We start from the raw sequence: 27,828 nt of genomic DNA, 5'->3' as shown, positions 1-27,828 counted from the left end.
CTCATCTGCCCCTCCCTCATCAGCAGCCCCCTCTCAATGTAGTATTGGATGGAGTTGCCAAGCTTTAGGGACCATGAACCTGTAGGGGAAGATCACTCTGGGACATGTGAGCCATTAACCTATCAATTCCACATCTCATCATCTCTCTGTCTTAGAAACGGCGAGTCGCTTACAGATGATTCTCAATGAGATTCAACCTCGAGACACAAATGATTATTTCAACCAGGTCAAAATGACCAAAACCCACAACAGTCTTGATTTTGAGGACTTAGCTGCTGGTGTGCCAATGATCACCACGTCTGCAGAAATGAAAGGTAATGCGACTGTAGGTTAGATATTTCATCCAGCATGAATGCTTATTAAGTATACCGGGATATTCCAAACATGGTTCTGGTTATTGTGTTTTTGGCAGGGAGTTAGGCTACAGGTGGTGCAGTGGCAAGAGTGAAGAACTTGCAGTCCAGAAGACCCGGGTTCAAGTGCTACCTCAGACTCTAGTTATGTGTCCTGGACTAATCTAACCTCTTTTCCCTTCAGTTTCTACATAGTGGGATTAATAATAGCTCCTGCCTCATCTTGTTGTTATGAGGATCTAGTGAGATAACTTTACAAGCTTCTAAGTCTAGCTCTCCCTATTACTATTATTATTGTTTTAACAAAGAACATTTCTAGAACGAAGTCTCTGCAGTATTATTGTGAGAATATCTGTTCAAATTACTTCATGGGCTTATTATTTAATTGTTCCCCATAGAATAGAAGATCCTTGAGAGTAGGGACTAGTACCTGGTATAGGTGAGTATTCAGGAAATACTTGTGACTTATTGACTTTTTGGTATGGATACTCCCTCCATTACAAATTACAGCCTGTCTGCCTTTATAAGAAAGTCTTTATGATGGGGCAGCTAGGTGGCGCAGTGGATAGAGCACCAGCCCTGGAGTCAGGAGGATCTGAGTTCAAATTTGACCTGAGACAGTTAATAATTTCCTAGCTGCAAGACCTTGGGCAAGTCACTTAACCCCATTGCTTTAAATAAAAAAAAAAGAAAGTATGAATTGTTGTGGGCGAAAAAATTCATCTCCTAGTGGTCAGTTTTTTTATGGGACAGTTAATCTGGACCTCCGATGAGAGTTTACTAAGTGTATTATTCAGTCAGTACCTATCCTGCCTGTTGGACCTTGTTTTCAGGCTCCATGGTCTCACCTGGAAAATGCAGGGTCATTTGAGCCAGGTGAGGCACTAGGAAAGATCTCTCATGGAGGACTTGGGTAGTGTGCTCAGAAAACTCTCCCCAGGGCAGCACATAAGCTACCTTCGTGAAAGAGCCTTGATGTGTGAAATCTATCTTGAAAGCCTAAAAATGAGGCTGTGATGGGAAAGTTGACAGTAAGTTCTTGCCTGGTAAGTTGGTGAGGCACCAATGAACATCTGTTGTTGGGGAAGCCCATAGCTCCTGCCAGCTTTTCACGATTATCTGCTTCAGGAGTCGTTAAAATCAAACTTGACATTTAAAGCAAAATGAACCTTTCTCCTTGGGTTGGACTAGGAGCTTCTGGGTTATATCAAGGCTCCAATCTTTCAGCTCCCATTTTCCATTTAATCACCGGGCAATGTTCTAAAAACTATCTGCTATGTTGTAAAAGGATGTTAGAAACCGAGAGGTTCTTAGCGATTTATTGGTTTTCGCTTGCAGTGACTAGAGTAAAATGGTGATGGGCTTGCTGCTTTAGTTTCAGTGTCTGAGTAACACCTGGGCATCCCTTGGCTGTCCTCTAGGTGGGGCTGCTGCCACGTCGTAGAATGATGTGTTCATCAATTTGGACTGTGTCCCTGAGAAAACTGGCAAATGCAAATTACAGTTTTCATACTGAGGTTAGGAATTACATATCCATCTTAAAGGATGTATCATGTGTATCTATAAGCATATGTTAGAGTGGATATTCCTTTTGGGTTTAGGTGGGTTGGACCTTATGATCTGGGGGGTCCCTCATAGATTCTGTGAGATCTTTTTGTCTTCTTACCAATGTAAATGTCACTGGGACCAGATAATTAGATAGTGACATGCGTTTTGTAATCCCTGTGAGAATGAGAGAACTTTTTTAGAGGGAAAAACGTATGTTTGCTTAATAATAATAATAATAATAATAATAATAATAATAATAATAATAATAATAATAATAAATTTGAAACTAAATAAATTTGAAAAATTAGGACTTGATTTACTTAATCTGGTAATTCATAAACCATTCACAAATAAACTCTTTTACAGACTTAATGGTGTAACAGATTATACTGTCTCTTTGTTCTTCCCTGAACACTTGCAGTTGTGGTGTGGTTTTTTTTTTGCCTCTATACCTTTGTTTACTCCAATTTATATTTCTACATCTTCCTCTCCACCCATTATCTCCATCTTTCCTTATTGAAATCTCAACTGTGCTACCAAACCCACTTAGCACAAAGGCCACTTTTATGCAGTATTCCCAGCCTTCTCAGCCACAAGGATTTTGTTCCTTATCAACACTAATGTATCTCCAGTACACTTAATCAGATAGGTGGTTATTTGTATACTTGTCTTACTTCTTCCTAAGAGCAAGCATCTGTAGAAAAAGCATCCTCAAAGATGCTTATTGCAGCTGTGCCCTCAGTTCTGTGATGTGTGAGCCTAGTGGTCATTCAATATACATTGCTGAATTTAATTTGTGTTGTTGTTGATGGTGTTTAAGGTAAAGAAGGACAGTCGTGTGATGTCACAGCTCAAGCGGTCCTAGTGTGTTGCTGGAGAAGTATGAAAGAAGTCTCCTTGCTCCTGGGCATGTTATGTCAACTCATTCCCCTACAGTCTGTGCCCGAAGCTCCTGATGGATTAGTGACAGTGGAGCAGGTAGGATACCCTTCTTCTCAGTATAATTTCAAAGTAGCTCATAAGTCAGAAACTTAATCACAACATCATTTTAGAAATCATTTTAATTTTTTCTTTAATAAAATTTCATGTGGTTAATAACTAAAGGAGACTCATGATGGCCGCTTGCCTTTGTATATGCATTGCAGAATGATGATTTTTAGAAAGTACATTTACAGAACCTGATTTAGTAGTACATTAATAAAAGTACTCATCACCCTAACTTTTGTTTTCTTTTTTCATATACTAGAATTTAGGTTGTGGCTAACTTTGCTTATTTAGTAAGACTTTGTACAGCCCTTTTTTTTTTGAAAAAAAAACTCAATATTGATTGATTATGAATCTCATGTTTCCTACTACATAGATAATAAAAGTGTAGTTTTTTTGGCTGACTTTTAGCTTAAGACCACAAAGTTAGTTCACCATCTGGGACTGTTCAAGTAACTTGACTGCAGTGTTTACAAGAAATTAGCTTACCACAAGCATTTCATTTGGAAATATTTTAGATTTATTAGATTTCTGTTTTTAATTGATTCCCCTTTCCTTTCCATATGGTTTCAACAAAAATGATTTTCCAGCAAAGATATGCAACATGTATTTTCTGTTTAACATTTTCCAAATGAAAATAAATATTTACTTTTTCCCTAGGTGTTACAGCCTTCTAGAACAAAATAAATAATAGTATATAGTGTGGGGCTGTACTTTTTTGTTCCCCTGAGTTTTTCATGGTAGTCCGTGAGAAGTGCCTTGGAGATAATGGCAATATTTTTATTCTCACACTGTCTCTCACTTTGGTGTTTTCATATGCTCAGCAGCTGGTTTGGTAATGTTGCAAGGCCCTGAGATAGAGAGGTGCAGAGAGGAGTATCATACTTCCCCCCATCGTGTGCTCTGGGCCCTTCCAAATCAAACAGGCATCCGAGTCCTAGCATTACAGTCAGTGTTGCCTGAGTGGCCGCCGTGCCAATGCCAACATCTTCATTGTGGAATCTAGCCATGATTAATGATTGCCTCACCAGTGTTTGCCATCTTGCTCAGAAGTAAACATATGCGAATGGTCCGTTCTCTGTCCTTCTCATCTTTTATTTCCAGGGACTTGTAAAAACAGCCTTTCTGGGTGTGTGTGTATGTGTGTATTGTGTGTAGGCACATGTTCTCCCATGTGGGTGGGGTGACAGGGAACTATGTTTGGGTTTTTATATAAGAGAAAGTTAATTTTTTTTCTCCGTAACGAGAAAGAAAATCTGTTCTAATATTTAACCTACCTTTACTTAGAACCACAGTACTCATTATGAGAAACTTACAGTCCTATAACATTTTATGTATCCCTCAGTGCTTGAATCTTTTTTATAAAGAGCATATTATGGAGACATGCATTTCCTACAATTATGAATCAATAGAAGCCCATAAAAATAGGAAGGTCATATAAATGAAATAGCAACTTCTCTTTCCTTGTTATGGTTGGCTTCTTACATAAAATGTTCCTATTTTATCTGCAAGATAAGTAGCTACCATTCTTTTTTTCTTAATGACTTCAAACATTTTTTTCCCCAATTATATGCACAGAATAGTTTCCATTCTAATGGAGACTGGTCATTTTTTTTATGTTGTAGTTCATGGGATGATCTTAGACACAGATATTTGAAAAGCTTCTTCCCATTGAGTGAGTCAGTTGGAGTTCAGTGTCATTGTTTCTGAATCTATTGTACATTAGGTATAGATTGTACAGTGGTTGATTCAGAATTATAGCTGATTCAGAAATAGCTAGATTGGAAAAGTAGAGGTCAGAGAGCCACCAATTAATCATGTCTTTCTTTTAGATTCCTTTAGCACGTTCTACTTATATATTTAAATAGAATTTTACTTAACAAAAATTGAATTGTCACACAACTCATTATTCAGAATCCTGTCTGTTATATAAACTAACACTTAACTGTCACACAGAAAACCCTAACTGTGGCATGAAAATTATAATACCCTTTGATTTCAAATCTTGGATACCATTTAAAATTTTATTGATTGGGTCCTTGTTTTTATTTGAAGTTATTAAATGGATACAGTAAGATGTTTTCCATTCATTATTGGGGAAGGGTGAAGGAAATCCAAAAAAAAGTTGAAGGAATGATTTTAATGTAGTATAAGGATTTTGTAAACATGACCCAGTTCAGTTCTACACTATTCTCTATTCTTGCGTACCTGGTCCCCATATCCTGTGGCCTTGCCAGGCGCCATCCTTGTCTTGCTCCTACCATCCGCTGCTCTCACTCCTATTCTTTTTCTCTTTTTTAGATTTTGCAAGGCAGTGGGGTTAAGTGGCTCGTCCAAGGCCACACGACTAGGTAATTGTTAAGTGTCTGAGGCTGGATTTGAACTCAGGTACTCCTGACTCCAAGGCCAGTGCTCTATCCACTACACCACCTAGCCGCCCCTCTCACTCCTATTCTTATACTGCTGAATGGAGCCAGGGAAGATCATGAAACAAAACTTACCCAAGCAGGTCCATTTCACATTTATGTCATATGATCTCACCTGGGTCCTCAGTGCCACAAGGCAGTCCTTTAACACTTTCCTAATTTATTCACTCTTCCACTCATAACATGTAGCTTTTACAAACCCTCTTGCCCCTCTTCAAACGTCTAATGCTTCCCCCTCCTCCCTCCCTCCATCTCATCTGAGAACCTCCCTTAAATTTCACTGAAAAAATTGAGGTCATTCACTGAGAACCTTTCCCTTCCTCCTCCCATTGCTCATGTGCTTCTTGTCATTATCTCTGTCTTCACCCTGTCTCACATAAAAAACTGACCCTTCTTAGCAAGGAAGATCTTTCTGCTTGCATAAGTGATCTCATTCCACCCTGTCTCCTCCAGCAGATTGCTTCTTCACTCATCTCCACTCTCATTTAACTTCAGTTTCTCTTTCTACTTGCTGCTTCCTTATTGCAAACAAACCTATTCATCTCCTCCCTTCCTCAAAAAACCTTGAGTTGCTTCATCCATCTCTGCTATCTATCATTTCTTATCTCTGTGCCCTTTGGAGGTTAAGCTCCATGAGAAGGCCATCTACCACAGGTGCCTCTACTTTTTTTCCTCGTGACTCTTATTAATTTTTTATAATCTGGCTTTCAACATCATCCTTAACTGAAACTTCTTTCTCCAGAGTTACAAATTATCTCTTGCCAAATCTAAAGACCTTTCCTTGGTCCTAATTCTTCTTGACTTCTCGCAGTCTTTTTTATACAGTTGATCATCCTTTTCTCCTTGATCATCTCTTTTCTTTAGGTTTTTGTGACATTATTCTTTCCTGATTCTCCTCCTACCACTCTGATGGATCCTTCTCAGTCTCCTTTGCTGGTTCTTTATTCAGGTCCTGGCTAATAATAGATGAACTAAAGGGTTCTATCTTAGACTTTCTTCTCTTCTCCCTCTATACTGTTTTACTTAGTCATCTTGTCAACTCTCCCAGATTCAGTGATGCCTTTCTAAGCAGATAATTCTACTTAGAATTTATCCACTATTTATTTATCTATTATTTATTTAATTTTTTGCCTGATCTCTATTCTTGAGTCTTCAAACGTCTTTCAAATGTCTAAGTCCAGTTTCTATAACTTGATATTCTAGAGATAATCTTAAACAAAATATGTCCCAAACTGAGCTCATTATCTCCACCCCCCCAAAAAAATCCTAATTTTCTTATTGCTGACAAGGGAAGCACCATCTTCTTACTCTGTCTTACTGATTTGAGTTTCATAACATTTTTGAATATGCCCCCTTTCTCCTGACACTGCTGCTATCCTAGTGGAGGCCCTTATCACATCTCAATGAGACTATTGCAGTAGCCTGCCAGTGGGTCTCTCTGCCTCGGCTCTCCCTACTCTAGTCCTTGCTCCATTCAACCCACCAAGAATGCTCCCAAAGCTCCACAATTCTACCCATGGCAGCCCCCATCTTGATAAACTAGAGTAGAATCCTCTTACCTCCCAGGTCAAATATAAATTCCTTTTTGTTTTTTAAAGCCCTCCGTTATCCAGTCCATTTCTGTTTGCCCAGATGGTTTCTACTGCTCCTCTCTAAGCACTCCAGGATTCAGGAACAGTGTCCTCTGTGTTATTCCTTGCTCATGGCTCTCTCTCTTCCTACCTCAGACATTTTCCCTGACTGTCCCCCATGTTTGAGCTCCCTCCCTGCCTCGGCCCCCTGCTTTCTTTGGCTTTCAAGTCTCAGTTCAAATCTTGCGTTCTGTGAAAAACCCCTCCTGTGCAAAACCTCTTAATTCTAAGGACTTTCCTCTGAGATGCTCTCCCCTGGATCTCTCTTGTTGTTCATGTCTCATCTCTCCCATTAGAATATGAGCTCCTTGAGGGCAGGGATCATTTTTGCTTTTCTTTGTATCTCCATTGCTTCATGGCACAGTGCTGGCTCAAGGTAAAATGCTTAATGAATCTTTATTTACTGACTGATTTCCAAGAGGATAGCTTCATTGATTTTTAATTAAAAAAAAAAAAACTAATTTGGGTTTCTTGCCAAGATGGCTTCCCGAACAAGACATCCCTCTGGTTGATGGCAATACGTGGGAGGTGGAGGTCAATTCAATTGGATGCAGGACAAAGAGCAAACAGGACTGACCACCTCACACAGGAGCATAGCAAGGGGCACAGCGCTGCACAGCCCTCTGATTCAGGGATGAAAACTGGAGAGATGACAAGATTGAAGAAAAGATCACTTAGTAGAAAAAATGATTGCAAATCTGACTGAAGCACCTGCAAGCAGAGGCCCAGAGCAAAAAAAAAAAAAAATGGATCTCTAAAGGACTATATGTAGAAGAAATGGCTCAAAAATCAAATAAAAGCTTCAAAACAAGACATTGGAGAGAGAATAGCTTAGAAGAGAACCTGGTAAACTTAACCCAAGAAGTGGAATTCCTAAAAACAAGGGGGAAAAAAATACAGAAACTAATCACCATTCTAATAGAGGGAAAAGAAGTAAATGTTCCTTCAGAACCTTTGAAGCATATTAAGAGAATTAAGTAAGAAAAACAGATGTCCTGGGGAGACAGGGAGAAACTGGATCTGTTGTTAGCATATTGAGAGTGGAACAAGAAAGAAAGGTACAAAAGGAGGAATATACTAGAAGTGTAGAAAGGGAGGTAAAGGGGGTCAGATTTGCTTCTTAGTATTGGGGTGTATGAGAAGAATATATCCATATGGAGGAAAATGTGTATGTGGGAGGGGTATCAGATGAACCTCACCCTTATGTGAAATGAGCAAAGGAGGGTTGAACACACACACACACACACAGACACAGTTTGTTTAGAAATATATTGAATATTTTATTTAGAATTACATTGAATTCAACAGAAATGCAAGGAAAGAGACTGAAGAGGGAGAGACTTAAAAGTAAGAATGATACTGAAGAGGGGATAGTCACAAGCAAAACTTATTTCCTGAATCCTAAAAGAATTATAAGGGGAGGAAGGGAAGAACAGAGGAAGAAAAACTGGAATTTAAGGGCTACCTTTGATTGCTTCTTAGACAATTAGGGAATGGCTTAACAATTTATATAATGGACTATCATTTTGCCATAAGAAATGACAGAAGAGATGGTTACAGTGAATAGTTGATAGTATGAATTGTCCCTGAGTGAATTGAACAGAACCAAGAGAACAGTATATATAAGAACAAAATTATTATGAAAAAAATTTTGAAAGAGCATAGAATCCTGATCATGGTTGACTATCCATGTCTCTAGAGGATAGATGTTTCTGTGTGTTATTCACACTTAAAAAAAGGTGAAAACACAAGGTACAGAGATACATTTCTGGACATGTTCATTCTATGGATTCATTTTTTTGATTACTTATCTGTTAAAGGGTTTAATTTTTTTCTTTCCTTTTTTTTAACTTTTAGGGTTTTTTTTTTTTTTTGCAAGGCAATGGGCTAAGTGGCTTGTTCAAGGCCACACAGCTAGTTAATTATTAAGTGTCTGAGGCCAGATTTGAACTTAGGTATTCCTGACTCCAGGGCTGGCACTCTATCCACTGCGCCGCCCCCCTTTCTTACTTTTAGATACTTGGAATAATAAAGGAGATTGTGGGTAGGAGGTTAGCAGTAATGATGCCTGAAAAAAAAAAGAGCCATTATAACATTTTTCAAATGTACAGAAGAGAGCATGAAGACAAGCTAAGCAGTTTTTAATGTAATATATGGAATTTATCATATAGGGTTTTTTTTTAAAAAAACAAGCATTTATGAAATAGAGATTCGTGGTTTCATATTGAATATTTTTTAAGTTAAGAATTTTAAAATAAAATTTTAATTTTTAAAAAAATAGCAAAAAAGTATCTTATTGCTTTCAAGTATAGGAGAAGTGAAACTTCTCTCTTGGAAGGAGCTATCAGCCTCCCATCATGCTTTGCTGTCAGGCCTCTGCTGAATCTGGCCAGGCTGCACCTGGTGGTGATGAGCACTTCATCCCTGATGCCACCATCATCTCATGGCCCCTAAGACCTAGACACCCACTGAAAATTGAATCTCCAAACAGCAAAAAAAGCAAAACAGAGATTTAAATGGCCTTTGGGGTGGAGGGAAAACCCCTCCAAAACACCCTTAGTGACAGTACAATCATTGCCTTACTCTGGCTTCTAGTAGTTCTTTTGAAAAAAAATTGAACAGGATAATAAGCTTTGAAATTAGCAGGCCTGTCCGTGAAACTTAAGGCAAGATCCTTCTGTTTCTTAATATATTTGAAGTCTCAGGGCAGCTAGGTGGCATAGTGGATAAAGCACCGGCCCTGAAGTCAGGAGTACCTGGGTTCAAATCCGGTCTCAGACACTTAATAATTACCTAGCTTTGTGGCCTTGGGCAAGCCACTTAACCCCGTTTGCCTTGCAAAAAAAAAAAAACAACCTAAAAAAAAGTATATTTTAAGTCTCTTCTAATTTTTTTCTTCCCAGAGACTGTGGCCCTTTGCCAGTTTGTATGACTTTTGATTACAGGCACACATATTGAAATTTTAGAATAGGTAGAAAAATAGTGAGAAGAATGGGAACTTTGGTTGCCGTGGAAAGAGAGCAAAGGTTTCTAGCTGTTAAGGAGAGCCAATGAAGTATTTTTTTTTGATGAAGTGCCATTTTAATAGAATCAAAGAAATCTAGTTGGAAGGTACTTCACAAACTATTTGGTCCAACTTTCTTACATTATGGATGAAGAAACTAAGGCAAAGAAAGAGGTTAAGATTTTTACTCAAGTCCTAAGACTTATTAGCATCATAGCTGGGATTTGAACCCAGTCTTCCTGACTTGAAGCCAATGTGGTCCTATATGACACACACACACACACACACACACACACACATATATGACACCCCCCCTGCCTTTGTCCTCTCCTTGTTTGATTTTGCAAATTAATCTGTATCCAGAAGTCTGTTGAAGTTCCTTCCTACTGTGTAATCATACAATGAAAGGTTCTTTCATAATATCCTTGTACAAGAGGCAGAGATAAAACCACCTTTGAGGGATGTAAATTGAGACCTTTAAGGAGTGAGCTGGGCAGGCAACCTTATCATGCAGCTTCCTGACTCGCATGAGTCTGAGTTTCATGCTTGATGTTTCCCTAATGTAGGGGTTTGCATTGATAGACTTGGTTGGTGATCTTTCCAAGGGATATATGACACCCATGTGCTCCATCCCAGATGTGAAGAGGTACTGATTTGTAAGAATTTCCTCTACCCAGGACTTTAGCATATATTTTCCTCTGTAATTTTAGAACAGAGGTTGAACTAAGCCTTTGGGTTGGGTTTTCCTATTGACTTTCCTCTGCCTGCTTAGCATTTATTGCTAGAGAAAACAGCCTTTGCCTGCTGTCACAGTCTCCCCTCTTGTCCCTTCCCTAGTGTATGCAGCTGACTGTGTTGGTTTTTTAAAATTTTTCTTAATTTTTGCATTCCTGTAGTTTCTTTTATTTCTGTTTTTAGTTACTCAGAAATGGCCTGCAAATAGGGTGTGTACATTTACCAGCTTTGAAAAGAATCTGAGGTTCTTTTCATTGACTAAAACCTGTTTTGTATATGACTACTGGTTTTTACCCAATAATCATCTTAAATTATATCAGCAGCTGACTTCTTAAAAATATTATGCTGTTTATTAAGTTGGTCCAGTTTCCTGAATTTAAAGGCATATTTTAAGGCTTTTCTTATAATTTGAAAAAATATTCTGCATTAAATTGCCTTTTTCTAATTTTCTCAGGTTTCTGACTTGTAGAAAAAAAAATTGCCATTTTCAGAAAGAACAGAAAATGAGACAGATTTCAAATTCTGAAGCAAAGTAGATTGTTAACTCTTCCAGGTTGGGGACTGTGATATATTGAACTCCTGAATATGATAATAAACAGGGCAGCAGAGTACATAGATATTTGATGAAAATTTGTCAAACTGAATGGCATTGAATAAAAGCTAATCAGATTTAGATATGGAAGAAAGTTGATGGATGTAATAGTTTAGTGGTGTTCATCATTTAGGGGCTTAGCAAGCTGCTATTGGAGTGTGTTGAGATGAGGGATGCACAGAAATTTTAAGAAATCATGTTTTCTTTCCCACCACCACTTGATCGCCATTTCCCCCAGACTCTGATAGAGACAAGCTAGGTCCCTAAATCCAAGAGCCTTAGGAAGAGCCAGGCTTTCACCCCAGGGCCCCCAGGTACGGTCCTAGGAATCGGCTCTAATGGAGAGGCATCCTGGAAATGGGACCTGTGAAGCTCCAGTCCCAGGAGACCCAGGAAGGAAAGTGTTTGCCAGCCAAGCCCTTGACATTGCAAGTGGTTCAACATCAGGAACTAATAGAATTTTTTTTTATCAGTGGAAATGACATTAAAGAAGAGGAATTTACCTTCTGCTTTGCAGATAGACCAGAAGGACCACGAGATTTTTCTGTCAGATGTGTAGCTTAAACCTTCCTTGTCTATTGTCCCCTCCATTCAAATGGGAGCTCCCTGAGAGCAGGGGCATCCTGACTTTTCCATTAGTATTCTCAGTGCTTAGCACAGTGCTTTACTCATGGTAAGTGCTTAATAAAAAAATGCTTCCTCCCTCCCTCCCCTCTTAACTCTTTCTTTTTTGTTTTTTCCTTTATTCTTTTTTCTTTCATCCTTCCTTTTCTTTTTCCTCTTTCTTGCCTTCCTCCCTCTTTCCCTCCACTCCTTTTTTCCTCCTTTTCTCTCTTTTTCTCCCTCTCTTCCCTTCTTTCTCTTTTTCTTTCCTTCCTTCCTTCCTTCCTTCCTTCCTTCCTTCCTTCCTTCCTTCCTTCCTTCCTTCCTTCCTTCCCTTCTTTGCCTCCTTCCTTTCCCTCTTCCTTCTTTCCCTTCCTTCCTTTCTTCCTTTTTTCCTTCCATCAGCTGGAGTGATAATACCTTAAGTTAATATAATATTCCTTTCAGATCAACACAGAATCTTCCCAGGTATAAGGCATTTTAGCAGGTGCTAGGGATGGTACTAATATTATAAACCCAGTTGACTGCTCAGATGGTGGTGACCCTTTCCCTCCCCCATGAAAATAGAGAGCTTTGGAGGTTGAGGTGGCTTAAGGAGAGAAGATGAGCTTGGATACTTTGCTTTTGAGATGCTTATGGGACACCAAGTAAACCGTCTAGGGCATCTGGAGATGAAAGCCTGGTGTGTGATTAGGACAGGATTCATAGCGTTAGGAATTATGTGTGTGTGTAGATGGTAATTGAACCTTTGTAAGTGGATGAGATCACCCAGGGAGAGAGGCTCTGGAACAGAGCCTCAGGGGACAGTCCTGCTTAGGGGTTGGAGATAGATGATGAACCAGCAAAGGAAATGGGGACTTGTTCTGTTTGACCCCAGGGGTTGCACTCGGAACAGTGGGTGGAAATTAAAAAGTGGCAGATCTCAGTTTTGATACAAGGAAAAATTTACTCCTAATTAGAGCTGTTCAAAAGTGGAGTGGACTGTTTGCCTCAGCAAAGAGTAGGTCCTCTTCCTTGGAGGTCTTTGAACAAAGATCCTTCTTTCCTTTGCTTCCTTGAACAAAGAGTGACTGACATTTGTGGGCTGTGTGGTGGAGGGCATTCTTGTTCAGACCTCCCTAAATCTTAAGTTCAGGTCTTCCTGAGTCCCTGGCTTGATCCCAATCATTGATCAGTCCACGGACAAACAGAGATCCTTGTGACTGTCCAGTAGACAGCTCTCAGTTTAAGTTAATACCTAAAAATCAATTACTATTCAGTCCAACCAAGAAGACATATCTAGTAGATTATAATGTTCACCTAGACATCAAGTTGGCAAAAAGTTTATTGAGCTAAGCCAGGAATCAGGAAATCTTGTTGACCTGAATTCAGATATTTCCTTTGGCATTTACTCTTTGATCCTAGCTGGGTAAGTCATTTAACCTCTGCCTGCCTTAGTTTCCTCTGCTGTAAAATCAACATCATCATAGCACTACCTTCCAGGATTGTTTTAACAATCAAAGGAGATAATATTTGTAGAGTGCTTGGCTAATCAGACTAGTCAGTAATGAGAGGGACCCTTACCTACCCCAAACCTGCACTGAAGGTATTCAAGTAGAGGGGAATCTTATTCAGATACAGGTTGGACTAGAAGGCCCTTGAGCTCCCTTCCAACCCTGAGATTCTGTGATTCACTGGGATGGAATTCAGAGGACTTTGCTTTCATTCCAGATTCTGAGTTTTTAAAGACACTTTTAAAGGCACTTTGGGCCCACAGGAAAGATTTATTTTGCTGCCACCGCAGCATGAATGACTTTGTGATGGGCTCTGTGGAAATAGTGAGTGTAGATCATAACACGGCGTCTGCCTTCCAAGTATTCACAGTTGGCAGTGTGAACCAAGACAGAAATATATGTAATAATAATGCTATGTATTGGCCACCACATCAAGTCTGAACTCCTCTGCAAGGCATTCTCTGGCCCCACCCTCCCTTTCCATCCTTTTCTTACACCTCTCCCCACCTCCAGACCTTTCCATAGCGGTCTGTCCAGGTCATTGGCCCCAGCCTCTGGACCTTGGGTCACTCTTGAAAGTCTCCTCAAATCCTTTACAGCAGAGGCAGAGAATTTCTGGTCCATGGGCCATATTGGTCTGATGTTGTTGAGGCAGCTGCAGGTGGGACTCGAAATTCAATAAATTTAGTAGCTTTTTAGGGGTGAATTAATTAAATATTTGACCAAATAAAACCTGCAAATGATATTATAAATGTCCAAATGACCCTTGGAAGAAAAAGGGTTCCCCACCCCATTGAAGTCCCACCTCCCCCTGTAAAACTTTCTGTGACTACTTGAGCATATAATGATTTCTCAATTAGGTAAATCATTTTAATTATTCTCATGGGTTGAAGGCATCTCTGTTGCCATCTAATTCCACCTTTGCCTTGATAAGAATCCTCTCTATATTATGCCAGACAAGTGGTCATTGACTTTTTTAAAAGTGGGGTACCCATTGAACATCTAGAGAGTTCTAGTTGTTAGGAAGCATGTCTTTGTATTCAGCCTCCCTTAAACCAGCGCTCATGTCCCTAATCCTAACCTCTTGGTCCAAGAAGACTACCTGGCCTGTTCCTTCTTCTGATGACATCCCTTCAGATACCTGAAGGCAGCTCTCCTATTTCCCAAAACCTTCTTTTCTTTAGTCTAAACATGGGTGATCCTCATGGATTATCATTGGAAGATCTATCACTGTACCAGTCACCTTCCTCTACACACTGGCCAGTTTATTAACATCCTTCCTAAAATGAACTGCCTCAAAGTGAACACAGTACAACTAATGGTGTCTGGATAGGATAGAATCCAGGGGAATATCACCCTCCCAGTCCTGGACCCTGTGTCTGTCAATATGGTACAATGGAGTATCTTAATTGTACTTAATTTATTAGATGTATGTTAAAGTTTGATTTCTTACATAGACCAAAAACTTCTTGAGAACTGAGACCTAACTTTATACATCCCTTGTATTATTCACCAGATTTTAGCTTATTTGCTGGGCACATAAGATAGTTTTTTCTTTAAAAAAATTTTTTATTAACATATACGTATATATATATATATATATATATATATATATATATATATATATACCTACCTGTACATATAGATTTATATATTTTTAGCATTACCAAAAATTCCCCTAATATCTCTTCCTTTGCCTCCCATATCCCAGAGAGCTATCACATATAACAAATGCTACTTTTTTAAAAAGGAGGAAAAATAAAAAAACTGCTAAGTCCATCAAAATATGTGCAATGTACCAGTTCTATGGACTGTATACTTCATGTGACAGGATGTTCTAGAATTCCTTACTGATTCATTGATTATAGGATATATATACTTTTTTCACATAAATAATGTGTGAGCTCAAGTACCACTTGGAGGGGGAAAAAATAAGCCCACCATAGTTCTGAGCTAAGTGCTTTGCAAATATCTCATTTTGTACTCACAGGAAGGTATGTGCTGTTCTTATCTCCATTTTACGTTTGAGAAAACTGAGTCAGATAGAGGTTAAATGACTTGCTCAGTGTCACAAAGCTAGTAAATATGTGAGGCTACATTGGAATTCAGATCTTCTTTACTTCAGAGCCAATACCCTATCCACCTAGCTACCATAGGAATATATGAAGGTAAGATGGTTTGCAAAGTGATTATTGAGTATATAATTTTAATCAGCAAAGACTTTCTTTATCTTACTCTTGCTTTAGAACAACTTTGTCACACACACACAGTCTCTTTAGTTTTTCTATTTTTCTGTTTTATCTCTTCTTTCTTTTTCTCTTCTGTTTCTCACTCTCTCTACTTTTTTCTTTCTTTTCTCTCTCTCTTCTCTCTCTCTCCTTTCTCTTCTTGTTCTCTTCTCTCTTTTTCCTATCTCTTCTCTCTTCTTTCTCTCCTCTCTCTTTCTCTTTCTCTCTGTCCCTCTTCTTTCTCCCCCCCCTTTCTTTCCTCTCCCCTCTTTCTCCTTCCCCTCCCTCTCCTCCCTCTCTCTCTCTCTCTCTCTCATCATCTTTGTCCCTGTTTCTCATCCCCTCTTCCCTTCTCTCCAGCCATACTCGAGCCTCTTAGGGCTAGGCTTGATTTGAAATTGACTTCTTCTGTTAGCTGACCTTGTGTTTCCAGCCACAGTTTGAGAACAGGCACATGCTGGATAATTGAATCATGTAGCCAATCTGTGAGTAGATTGGACATTTTTATTTTGTGCTGTTTGATTTAGATCTCATTCAAAGTCAAGGAGAATAACAGCTTTGAAAATCAGATCTCAGAAATGACAAATGCTGGAGGGGATGCAGGAAAAATAGGTTCGCTAATAAACTGTTGGTGGAGTAATGAACTGGTCCAATCAGACTACAGAATGATTTGGATCTAACCACAAAAGGCTACAAAACTTTGACCCAGCAATATCACTTCTTGGTTTGTATACCAAAGAGATCAAAGGAAAAGGGCCTATATTAGAAAAATCCTTATGGCAGCTCTTTTGGTGGGATAAAGAATTTAAAATTAAGGAGATTCTCATCAATTGGAGGATGAGAGAACAAGTTGTGGCATATGATTATGATAGAATACTATTGTGCTATGGGAAATGATGAGGGAGGTGGTATCAGAAAAATCTGGGAAGACCTCATTATATGAACTGATGCAAAATGAAGTGAAGAGAACCAGGAGATCATTGTGTACAGTGATAGCAATGTTGTAATGATGATTGACTGTGAAAGAATTGAGTATTTTAGGCGGAGCCAAGATCATGACATGAAGGGATTGAGTCTTAGGATCTCTGATAAAAACTCATAAGCTAAGGACTCTAACTAAACAGAACCCACAAAGGGACCCAGTGAGGCAGTTCTCCTACTCAAGGTAACCTGGAAAAGAGCAGAAAGGCTCTGCTCCCTGGGGTCAGAGGGGCGGCCTGGCCAGAGGGGTGGCCCGCCAGAGCGAAAGAACTTCAGCCTCCTGGAGGCAGCCCCAGGGAGCTGGGATCCGTGGCTCACAACAGTGGGGGAGTCTCCTGAGCTGCACCCCGGGGAGCACCGGGCACAAAGTGGGGGAACAGCGGGGGACCAGAGAGTGAGCACGTGGAGCCCAGCCCTCAGGGCACAGACCTGGAAACAGAAGCAGGCAGAGCTGGTAAGCAGGAGCCCCCAGGGCATGAGCCCACTGAGCTGAGGGAGGGGAGTGAAGAGAGACTGCAGAGCTCTGTCCTCTGCCTCTGGAACAGGACTCTGGGGCTCTGACCACATTCAGATCCTGATCGCAGTCTAGGCCCCGCCACAGAACAACAGGGCCCCCCCACCTTGGCCCCGTGGCAGAGGGGGGCGCTTATGGTCATTCACAGACCAGGAGGGAGGACAGAGCCTCACACACTGAGACCCTTATGAGAGTGTCCCAAAAGCTCAGGAAGCACCCCAAAAAACAGGCTTAGGCTGGGAAAATGAGCAAGCAAAGAAACAAGAGGAAGACCATTGAGAAATATTTTGCAAATGAGCCCAAGAAGGATCAAAATACTCAGTCTGAAGATGAGGAAGCACAAGCTCCTGCATCTAAAGACTCCAAGAAAAACAGAAATTGGGCTCAGGCTATGACAGAGCTCAAAAAAGACTTTGAAAATCAAATGAGGGAGTCGGAAGAAAAACTGGGAAAAGAAAGGAGAGAGATGCAGGAAAAACATGAAAATGAAGTCAGCAGCTTAGTCAAGGAAATCCAAAAAAAATACTGAAGAAAATAGCGTGCTAAAAACCAGCTTAGGTCAAATGGATAAAACAGTTCAAAAAGTTATTGAGGAGAAGAATGCTTTAAAAAGCAAAATTGGCCAGATGGAAAAAGAGATAAGAAAACTCTCTGAGGAGAACAAATCCTTCAGACAAAGAATAGAATTCAGGGAGATTGATAAATTTAACAGAAATCAGGAATCAATACTTCAAAACCAAAAAAATGAAAAATTAGAAGAAAATGTGAAATACCTCATTGAAAAAACAACTGATATGTAAAACAGACTTAGGAAAGATAATTTGAAAATTATTGGAATACCTGAAAGTCATGGTCAGGAAAAGAGCCTTGACATCATTTTCAAAGAATTACTACAGGAAAATTGCCCTGATATTCTAGAAGCAGAGGGCAAAATAGAAATGGAGAGAATCCACCGATCCCCCTGAGAAAGAGATCCCCAAAAACCAACCCCTAGGAATATTATAGCCAAGTTCCAGAACTCCCAAGTCAAAGAGAAAATATTACAAGCAACCAGAAGGACACAGTTCAAATATCGTGGAGCTGCAGTCAGGATCACACAGGACTTAGCAGCAGCTACATTGGAAGCTCGTAGGGCTTGGAATACAATATACCAGAAGGCAAAAGAGCTTAGAATGCAGCTAAGAATGAACTACCCAGCAAGACTGAATGTCCTCTTCCAGGGAAAAAGATGGACTTTCAGTGAACCAGGGGAATTTCAAATGTTCTTTTTGGAATGGCCAGAGCTGAACAGAAGGTTTGATCTTCAGATACAAGACTCAGGTGAAGCATGGAGATTGAAGGAGAGGGGGGAAATATGAGGGACTTAATGAGGATGAACTGCATGTATTCCTGCATAGAAAAATGACACTGATAATACTCATATGAACCTTCTCAGTTAATAGAGCAGGTAGAGGGAGCTTTTATAGTTGAAGCACAGGAGAAAGCTGAATTCGAAGATAAAATATGGTGTAAAAATGGAGTCAATAGGAAAAAAAAGGGAAATTGGGAGAAAGAAAAAGGAGAGGGGGAATAGTTCAAGATATTTCACATAATAAGATTTTTTTTATTAAAATGAGTTATTGCAATGATATGGAAGGGGGGAGGCAAGGGGGAATGAGGGAACCTTTGCTCTCATCAGAGATGGCTAGGAGAGGAAACAGCAAATATACTCAATGGGATATAGACAACTCGAGTAAGAAGGAGGGGGGAGCAGGGGGAAGGGGTGGGGATGTGAATAAAGGAGGAGAGGATGGACAATGCGGGGAGAGTGGTCAGATATAACACATTTTCTTTTTTACTTCTTGCAAGGGGCTGGGATTGGAAGGCCTGCCCAGGACCACAGGGCCAGGTGGATTCTGGGCCTAAGGGGTGGTATGGGGGCTCAGGGCTTCTTGGCCCCAGGGCCAGGGATCTGTCTGCTGCACCACTCAGCAACCCTACAGCAGAGTCAGAGTGAAAGAAGAGAGAAAATAGAGTACATGGTAGTGGAGAAATAAGAAAGTAGGGAGTTGCGATCAGCAATGGCAACAGTGGAAAAATATGGAAGTAGCTTTTACCATGGACTTATAAAGAATGTGATCCACCCATGACAGAGTTGTTGGTGTTGGAACAAAGACTGAAGCACATTTTTTGTTATTATTATTTGGGGGAGGGTGCAGGGCAAGTGGGGCTGGGTGGCCTGCCTGGGGCCACATAGCAGGGTGATCTTTGGGTGTCTGGGGCCGGATTCGGACCCAGGTGCTCCTGGCTCAAGGGCCAATGCTCTGTCTGCCACCCAGCCACCCCTACTATTATTACTATTTTATTTTATTTTGGGTCTTTTTTTTCCTTCTTTTTGGTTTTTGCAGGGCAGTGGGGATCTGGTGGCTTGCATGTCACATGGCTGGGTGATTATTGGGTTTATGAGGCTGGATATGGGCTCGGGTGCTTGTGGCTCCAGGGCTGGTGCTTCGTCCATTGTGCCACCTGGCCATACCTACAATTATTACTATTATTTTTTTAAATTTTAATTTTTTTTCTCTCCCCTTTACTTTTTTCTCCCAAGCAAGTCTATCTATATTCATGGGGGGAGGGGTATTTTGTTTACTTGTAAACAAGAATATTTTATTAATGTAAAAAAACATTTGTACAAAATGAGAATAAAAATAAATTAAAAAAAAGAATTGAGTATTCTACTCTGGTTAATACAATATTCCAAGACAATTCCAGAGGACTTATGAAAAACTCCTATTCACATCCAGAGAGAGATCTAATGAACTCTGAGTACAAATTGAAACATCATCTTCTCATTTTCTTTATTTTTCTTTATTTTTTAAAAATAAGGTTAATATGGAGATATGCTTTCATGATTTCACGTGTATAATTGATATATATTGTTTGCCTTTTCAGTGACTTTGGGAAGGTATAGGAGGAAAGGAGAGATTTGGAACTCAAAATTTAAAAAAGAAAATAATTCTAAAAAATAATAAATGGAGCTAGTTAAAAAAAGGGAGTATCTTGGTGTATTAATGGAATTATTGAGGGTTGAGCTCATTTTCTCTAGAACATATTTTGATACCTGTCCTATCTTTGAAAAATTTTACCCTTGTTAACTAAGGAAGTCAGAGGATTCCTCCATTATCATTTCCTGTTTTTATTTTTTGTGGCTTAAAATACCTTCTTTAAAAACTTTAAAAAATAAGGTATGTCTATGGGGGTTTTTGTTTGCTTGCTTTTTAAAGATAGTAGTTATATTAGAATCAGAAAATGGATATCTCTCTTCCCTCATCCTCCTGGTAGGATTTGGTATTCCAAAATTTTTATGATGCTAAAGATGCTGAATGCAAAGAGGATTCAGATGTATAATTGGAGAAGCAGAATAGTTTTTTAAGTTCCTCCATTTGGAATGAAATGACAGGACCTTTGTATATTTATTTTTTATTTTTTTTCTGTTCTGACTTTGGCTACTTTATGAGTCTTTATTACAAACTGCAAATATTATGATTTACTAATATTGTAATATAGCAAATATTATCAGTTACTAATATTGTGTTATATTATAGACTCCAAATATTGTCAGTTCTTTAGAAATGTCTTTTCTTTAAGAATAGATCTTTGGTCCCTGGTGTGGTCAAGATACTTAACCAGTTTAGCGTTTCCTTCCATATTACCTTTTTATTTTCTTGTTTGGTTTTTCAAGTTGTATCTATTGTTTACTTAACTGGAATGTGGTTGATGTGATCCCCTTCCCCTACAATACCCAAGCCTAATAAAAATGGAACCTTCCCCCTCCCCCCTCACCCCAGGAAATAAATAAGCATAGTCAAGCAAAATAAATACACACTAAGTCCTTATCCATAAATGTTGATCTCCTTTTGCCTTTAGAATCCATCACCTCTCTTTTAGGAGGCAGGTAAACATTCTTCATTTTAGGTCCTCTGTAGCCTTGGGTGGTCATTTCTTTGATCATAGTTCATAAGTTTTTTGTTACAGTGTTGCTGTACTACTTGCTGCAATATTGTATTACTTAGAGTATTATTGAATTACTTCCCAAAATTCTTGGAAATTGTGTCTTTTCTCATTCTTATAGCAGGGTGATATTCCATTACACGTGTGTGCCACACTTTTATTACCTTCTTAGTTTCTAGTTCTTTCCTTTCCTTCTTCCTTTCCCCTTTTAACATTGGAATCAAGAAGTGTGTTTTGCTTACTCTGTTCCCTCCTTGGTATTGTATTCTTTTTTAACCTGTTTTCTCTAATCACTGACATTTTCCCTGTTGAATGTGATATATTTTTACATCAAGCTCTTGTGTTCACGTGTGAATGTTTATGTGTGTATGTGAGTGTGTGCATACAATGAGGTTTATCTGATCCCTACTGTTCCCATGTCTTCTGTTTTTTTATCCCAATTTTGAAAAATAGAAAATCTACTCCCTTCTACTTCCTTCTACAATAGTATATTCCTTTTATATTACCGTTTCTTTTCTTTCTTAAAATCCCCAGAACAGAACCAATACAATCCCAGGTTTTCTGTTTTTCATATTTTAGACCCTCAAGACATTAAAGTAATGGAGGGATATTGGATTCTTTTTCCACATCAGGATGTCAGCCCTTCCTCATCATATAAACCCCTTCCATTTTTTTTGACATTGTATTCCAAGATTACCACTCATCTCTCTAGTCTTTTCACCAAAAATTCTTGAAAGTCCTCTGTTATTTTAAAGATTCACTTTTTTTGTCTTTTAAAATTATACTTGGCTTTGTAGGGTAAATTATTCTTGGTTGTAAGCCTATATTTTTGCCTTTTGGAATATTGTTCTCAAAGCTCTTCTCTCATTTATAGCAGTGGTTGCCAGATCTTGTGTGATCCTGACTGAGGTTCTTTGGTAACCAAACCATCTTTCTGGCTTCTTAGAGTATTTTTTTTTTTTGGAGGAGTTACCCAAACATCTTTCTGGCTCCTTGAAAAAATTTTTTTCTTTGAGGAATCTGGATTTTTGACTATGACATTCCTGAGACTTTACTTCTGTGGTTTCTTTCAGAAAAGGGTCAGTGAATTCTTTCTATTTTTACTTTTCTCTCTGGTTCTAATAGATCTAGACAGTTTTAATTTATGGTTTCTTGAAATACAGTGTTCATACTCTAAAATAAATTATGATTTTCAAGGAGTTCATCAGTTCTCAAATGATCTCTTGACCTGTTTTCCAGATTATTTTTTAATTGTAAATACTTTACATTTTCTTTTGTTTTTTTTTCCATCTTTGTTTTTGTAGTAATTTTTTTCCTAATGGAGTCATTGATTTGAGTTTAGCCTCTTTTAATTTTCAGGGAAGCCATTTCTTGTGTAAGATTTGTCACTATTTCTTCTAAGTTATTCATTTGTCTTTCAATTCTTTCCTCCAAAGCTTTTATTTCATCTTTTATCTCTTTATTTCTTCTAGTGGAATATGTATTTTTCCTTTGGGTTTCTGCTTTTGCAGTTGTTATAGAGTATTCTCTTCTAGGACATTTTTGTTTTTATTTTCATTCTTTATTAGATCTATATCTTCTTCTGCTTGTTTTTCTCTCTTACCTTACTTCATGAATTTGGGTATTATCTTGGGGCCAGCTTTCCCTACCTGCTGGGCTTTTGGATGGTATGGTCATCCTTACTTGGTCTTAGGCTGAGTCACCTGGTTTCTTAAAATGACCACCATCCCAAAGGAAGGTTAGGTCCCTCCTTTGAATCTTGGAGGTTCAGAGAGGTTCAGTACCCTCCCTTAGAACAGCTGGGTCTGGTCACACCCACGCTGATCTACTCTTGTTTCTGGTCCCTTCTAAACTCCACGTTGAGGGATTCCAACCTTCTTGGTACTCTCTCCCTTGGAGCTGTCCACTCTGGATGTTTCCAAATACAGAACCTTGTCTACTACATGTATTTTTGGCACCAAGGCTACCATTTTATTTGCTTATGGACTTCTAGTTAATTTTTTGTGCGATTCTAGAGTTGAAGAAGTAACCATAGTTTCCCATGGATTGTTTTTTCTCCTTATAAAGTCTGGTGTCATTCTCAATCCTGTCTTCCCCCTCCACCCCCACCCCCCATCCCTGGAATAGGTGGGAAAAAAGGAGAAAAGTTGAATTTATCTGCCTATTACAGATTTTAAAAAGTCAACACAGACCAACTTTAATAACCTTAAATTATACCACGGGACTGAATTTTAATAGTTTTAGATCAAATAGCTTGTTTAACTTGAAAACTGTAGCAGTCAATGTAGTCCCACCCACTGTCACAGACAAGCTGGTTTTTAGGACATTGATCAAAAAAGCAGAGATCTTTGGTTATTCAGGGGATAGATATATTGAAGCCTACTTTCTTTGGGTCATTATTCTTGAAACCAGAATTTCTTTACCTTTTTAGTGGGATGGTGATGAAGTTTATGGACCTCTTCTCAGAACCATGTTTTTAAATGCATAAAATAAAATTCATGGTCTTATAAAGGAAACCAATTTATAGTGAAATGCAATTGTCAGAATAGTTTTAAAGTTTCCAGATCTCTTCAAATCTATCCTACATCCTAGAGACTAAGAACTGTAGCTTTATCTGAATGCTTTTTAGTTAAAATTCCTTCATTTTTTTAGAAATTAATTCCATTATCTATACTTTTGGTATCTGAGCATGATCATCTTGATGTGATATATCCTTATTATTTTGTTGTATGATGTAGTTTGATAATTCCCCCCATGGGACTAGTTGTGCTGGTTTGGTAAGATATATTGAATCTGGTGTTTTTGTCCTATGCTATAAGTATGTAATTTTTTTTTTAGGTGAAGAATATAGGAGACTACTTTAAACAACACCTTTTACAATCCAGACACAGAGGAGCATTTGAACTGGCCTACACTGGCTTTGTAAAGCTAACTCAGGTCCTAACCAGGTAAAAAAACAAAACAAATGTTCCTTTTGTATACATTTTATAGAGTTACTATTCAATCTGTGTGAAGAAAGAGCTTATAACTTTGTATTCTAGTATCTGTAAGAACACAGTTTAGTTGGCTAAAAGACTTCTAGAAGTGATTGTTTTCTTAGGTCTTTTTGTATGATCTGCTACAGATGTTTTAGAGAAATGTCCAGACCTGGCAGTGCTGTCCTTGAAAGAGGATTTGAAGTAAACCTGAATATTTTGCTAAAAATAGTTCCCAAATTACTATTTTTTTTTCAGTGAATGAACTGAATGTTTGGTCTGTTTGAAAATTACTCAGTATTTGGAATAAAATATTGTGGGGTGTGTGTGGAGTATATGGGTGTACAGACACATGTGTGTGTGTCCCCATTATAGCCAGAGAAACACTTAGCAATTTAGTAAGTTTACCTTCAGAAGTTTATTCTCTAGGAATCTTTAAATGAGCAGTAAGGTGGTTGAATAATATTTTTTTTTCCTCTCACTGGAAAAATACTTAGATAGGCTTAATGTATTTTGTTAAAAAGGTACATGTTTTTGACATTCTACTTTAATGACCTTTTTTTCATTCATATAGCACCTTTCCTCCAAAGCTGGTGGAGGAAACCTTAAATTACTTAATGACTAAGTATTCGCTGGCAAGTGTTTTCCAAATAAAAGGTAGTATTTTCCAGGAAAACATTTCCATTGCCTGGAAACCTTTTGAAATGAAGCAGATTTTTGCCAGTATTGTGGCCTTAGCAAACATTTTATTTTGGGCTATTAAGACAACTAACTACCCCATGAACATTTTCTAAACATTTTTCACACTCTCCTGGTAAAAACATTTGCAAAATATATTAGCTGTTATGGTAGCACAGAATGTTTTCTAAATGGCGATTTGTTAAATAAAATCCACTTGTCATTAAATGGCTAATTCTCGAATATTTCAACATGTTTCAATAAAAGTATAGCTGATTTTTCATTATTGCACACCTGTAATGACGCCTCACTGTGGAGACAGCTAGGTGTTTCAGTGGATAGAGCATTGGCCCTGGAATCAGGAGGACCTCAGTTCAGATCCATCCTCAAGACATTTACTAGATGTGACTTTGGGCAAATCATTTCACCTCTGTCTGCTTCAGTTTCCTCAACTGTAAAATGAAGATCATGAGAGCACTTCCTTCCCTGGGGTTGGAGGATGGGGGGGTATTGTGAAAAGCAAATAAGATTTGTGAAATATTTAGTACAGTGCTTAGCGAATAGCAGATCCTTAATATAAACTTCCTTCCCTCTGGAGGATAAGGTTCTCCAGCGATCATAGTAGCATCAACTAACGCCCAATATTGTGTTAGGATTTAGAGATACTGAGAAATATAAGGCATGAACTAGCTGGGGATTCAGGACTTACAGTGAAGCAAGAACAAACAGTGTAGAACAATTTATGATTGCATGCTAAATTATGTGACAGAAGCTATGGGTACCTCAGGAGTTGGGGGGGGAAGACATCAGTGAGGGCTGCAGTGACCGGGATGTCCAGGCCTCCTAGAAGAGTTGGAAATTGAAAGATGTCTAACCTTTAAGTAGTGAGTAGACTGACAAAGGAAGAGAAGACATTCCATGAGAGAGTAACAGTATAAGCAAAGACAAGGAGATAGAATTTCCTAAAGCATGTTTTGGGTGTTTTCTTGATGATAATCATATTGTATTAGGGAGCATTGGTAGATAAAACATCCAAAACCAGACAGGTAAGTTTAGACTTGCTGTAGAAGGGAACAGGGAACCACTGAATTTTAAGTGTGGGGGGGAATTATGTGATAAAAATAGTAGTAAGTGTCTCTCTTCCCCTCCCTATCCCCAGTGTAGTACATTTACAAATATCTAATATATTTAAAGACTTAAGGAAATGGTTATTTAGTTAATTAGAAATGGGAAAGATTAAAGTCAGGGGCAGCAACTATAATATTTTTAATCATTTCAGCAACAACTATTGAGTATAAGAAATTAAAGTTGTGCCACTAACCTTATTATCTAGTTTAGAAAACAACAAACACAGGCAACAACTATCATTTACCTTTCAAAGAAAAAAGTAGACCTTGGTGTTATATAGGACTTGTTAATCTGACTGGGAGAATGGTCACACCATTAACAGATACTAGGAAGTTGGAGGGGGGGGAATGAATTTAATTTGGAGTTTATTTAGTTACTGGTAATAGCCTTGCATGTATATGTATAATATATGTATAATCACCTGTTGAAAATTTGAGCTGGGAGATAGGAATTTGGGAGTCATTGGCATGGAGACTAGAGTTGAAGTCAAGGAAGGATGACTTCTCTGAAGGGAGAGAGCACAATGCTCTGTAAGTTTGAGGTTGGAAGAGATTTTAGACATGATCCATTCCAACCCTCTCACTGAAAAGATGAGGAAACAGACTTAGAAAGAGTAAGACAACAATGAATGCACTGAACCTTGGGAAACACTAGTGGCTTTAGTTGCATGGTGGAATTGGGAGAGTCTTGGGTCAACAGTGGCATGGTTGGGGAAAGAGAAGGCATCCCTGGTTTCCCAGAGAGGCCACTCAAGGGACTTGGACTGCTCCTTCACTATTTTTGACCAATATGTTATTAGTTCTTGACTGCTACATCTGCACTAAGTGGGTCTTGATTTCCTTGGAGACATTTCAAACCTGCTGACCAGAATGTTTAGCAGAGAACATCTTTTCAGTGTGTGTGTGGCTTTCTTTTGTTTAGTTTTCATTTTTAAAAGAAAATTTGTTGCTATTGGTTTCCCTTTGATAGCCTTTTACAAGCCTTCTAAGCTATGAGAAAATTGTTTATGTATAGAACTTAAAAAAAAGAAGTTTGCAAAAAGAAATCTTAAGAGATCATGAAAATCCACTGAAATTGAGGCCAGTTGCTGGCCTTTTCTTGAACTACAGCTGTGTTAAGGAGGAAACACTTAAAGAGATTAATGGGTAAATCACTGAAGAGTTAAACATGAACAGCATTTGTTTGAATTGGTTTTTAATAGGATTATTCAGAATGTCTTCAAATATAAACTGACTTCACAATTAAACAATCAACAAAGAACAAATAGAAATAGGAGGCATCTTCAGGAGTGTTTTGAAAACCATACATGAAAAAGCAAAATTTTGACTTTGTGTAAAAAAAGAATATTGAAGAAGCCAATATGTTTTATTATGGAGTGTTCTCTTATTAGAACAAAAGGAAACAATTCCTATTTACATACTTGAAAGGATGATAAACCCCCATCATTTTAAAGATGAAAACAATCCAAAAATGAAATTACTTCAAACTGACCTTGGGTCACTTAATTAGGATTCTGTAGTGCCTGTATTAGTCCGTACAGTGCCTTTTACCAGATTTTCCTCAACTCAACACACATTTAAGTTCCTTTTCTATACCAAGCTCTACTTACAACTGGCCCTTAGAAAGGCAGGGTGATGAGAATTTCATACATGAATTTCATTGTGAAATTTCTGTCCGCTTGTCTATTTTTTGTTGCCTTTTTTATCATCATCATCATCATCATCATCATCACTGTCATTGTTTCCATGAAGTGAGTCAGTGTGTCAGAGTGAATAATTGGGGTATGAACCTGTGTAGCTTACTTTTCCAAAGTGGTCATAATGAAGAGGACAAATTTCAGGGAAGGTAACCAGTACTAAAGTAAAGATACTAAAAAAATCTCAGGTTTGGTCCCTACCCCTATTCTTTCCTCTATGAAAACAGACAGAAATGCTTTCCCTGCTATAAAAAGTTGAAGCAATTATTTGC

At 38.5% G+C, this 27,828-nt stretch overlaps 1 protein-coding gene across 2 annotated transcripts in view; it reads left to right on the top strand.

Annotated features, from left to right (window-relative positions):
* Window positions 1–27,828, top strand: part of THADA (THADA armadillo repeat containing) — a 433,450-nt gene that overhangs the window by 41,500 nt on the left and 364,122 nt on the right. For both annotated transcript variants that reach the window (XM_074204775.1, XM_074204781.1), the window contains exons 20-22: window positions 156–314; window positions 2,722–2,879; window positions 23,918–24,027. In XM_074204775.1, the coding sequence (XP_074060876.1) occupies window positions 156–314; window positions 2,722–2,879; window positions 23,918–24,027 (427 nt within the window). The remainder of the gene's footprint in view (window positions 1–155; window positions 315–2,721; window positions 2,880–23,917; window positions 24,028–27,828) is intronic.

This window comes from Macrotis lagotis, chromosome 1, assembly GCF_037893015.1.
Source record: "Macrotis lagotis isolate mMagLag1 chromosome 1, bilby.v1.9.chrom.fasta, whole genome shotgun sequence".
Lineage (NCBI taxonomy): Eukaryota > Metazoa > Chordata > Mammalia > Peramelemorphia > Peramelidae > Macrotis > Macrotis lagotis.
The sequence above is the reverse complement of the archived record's forward strand: the minus strand, read 5'-3'. Positions and strand labels throughout refer to the sequence as shown.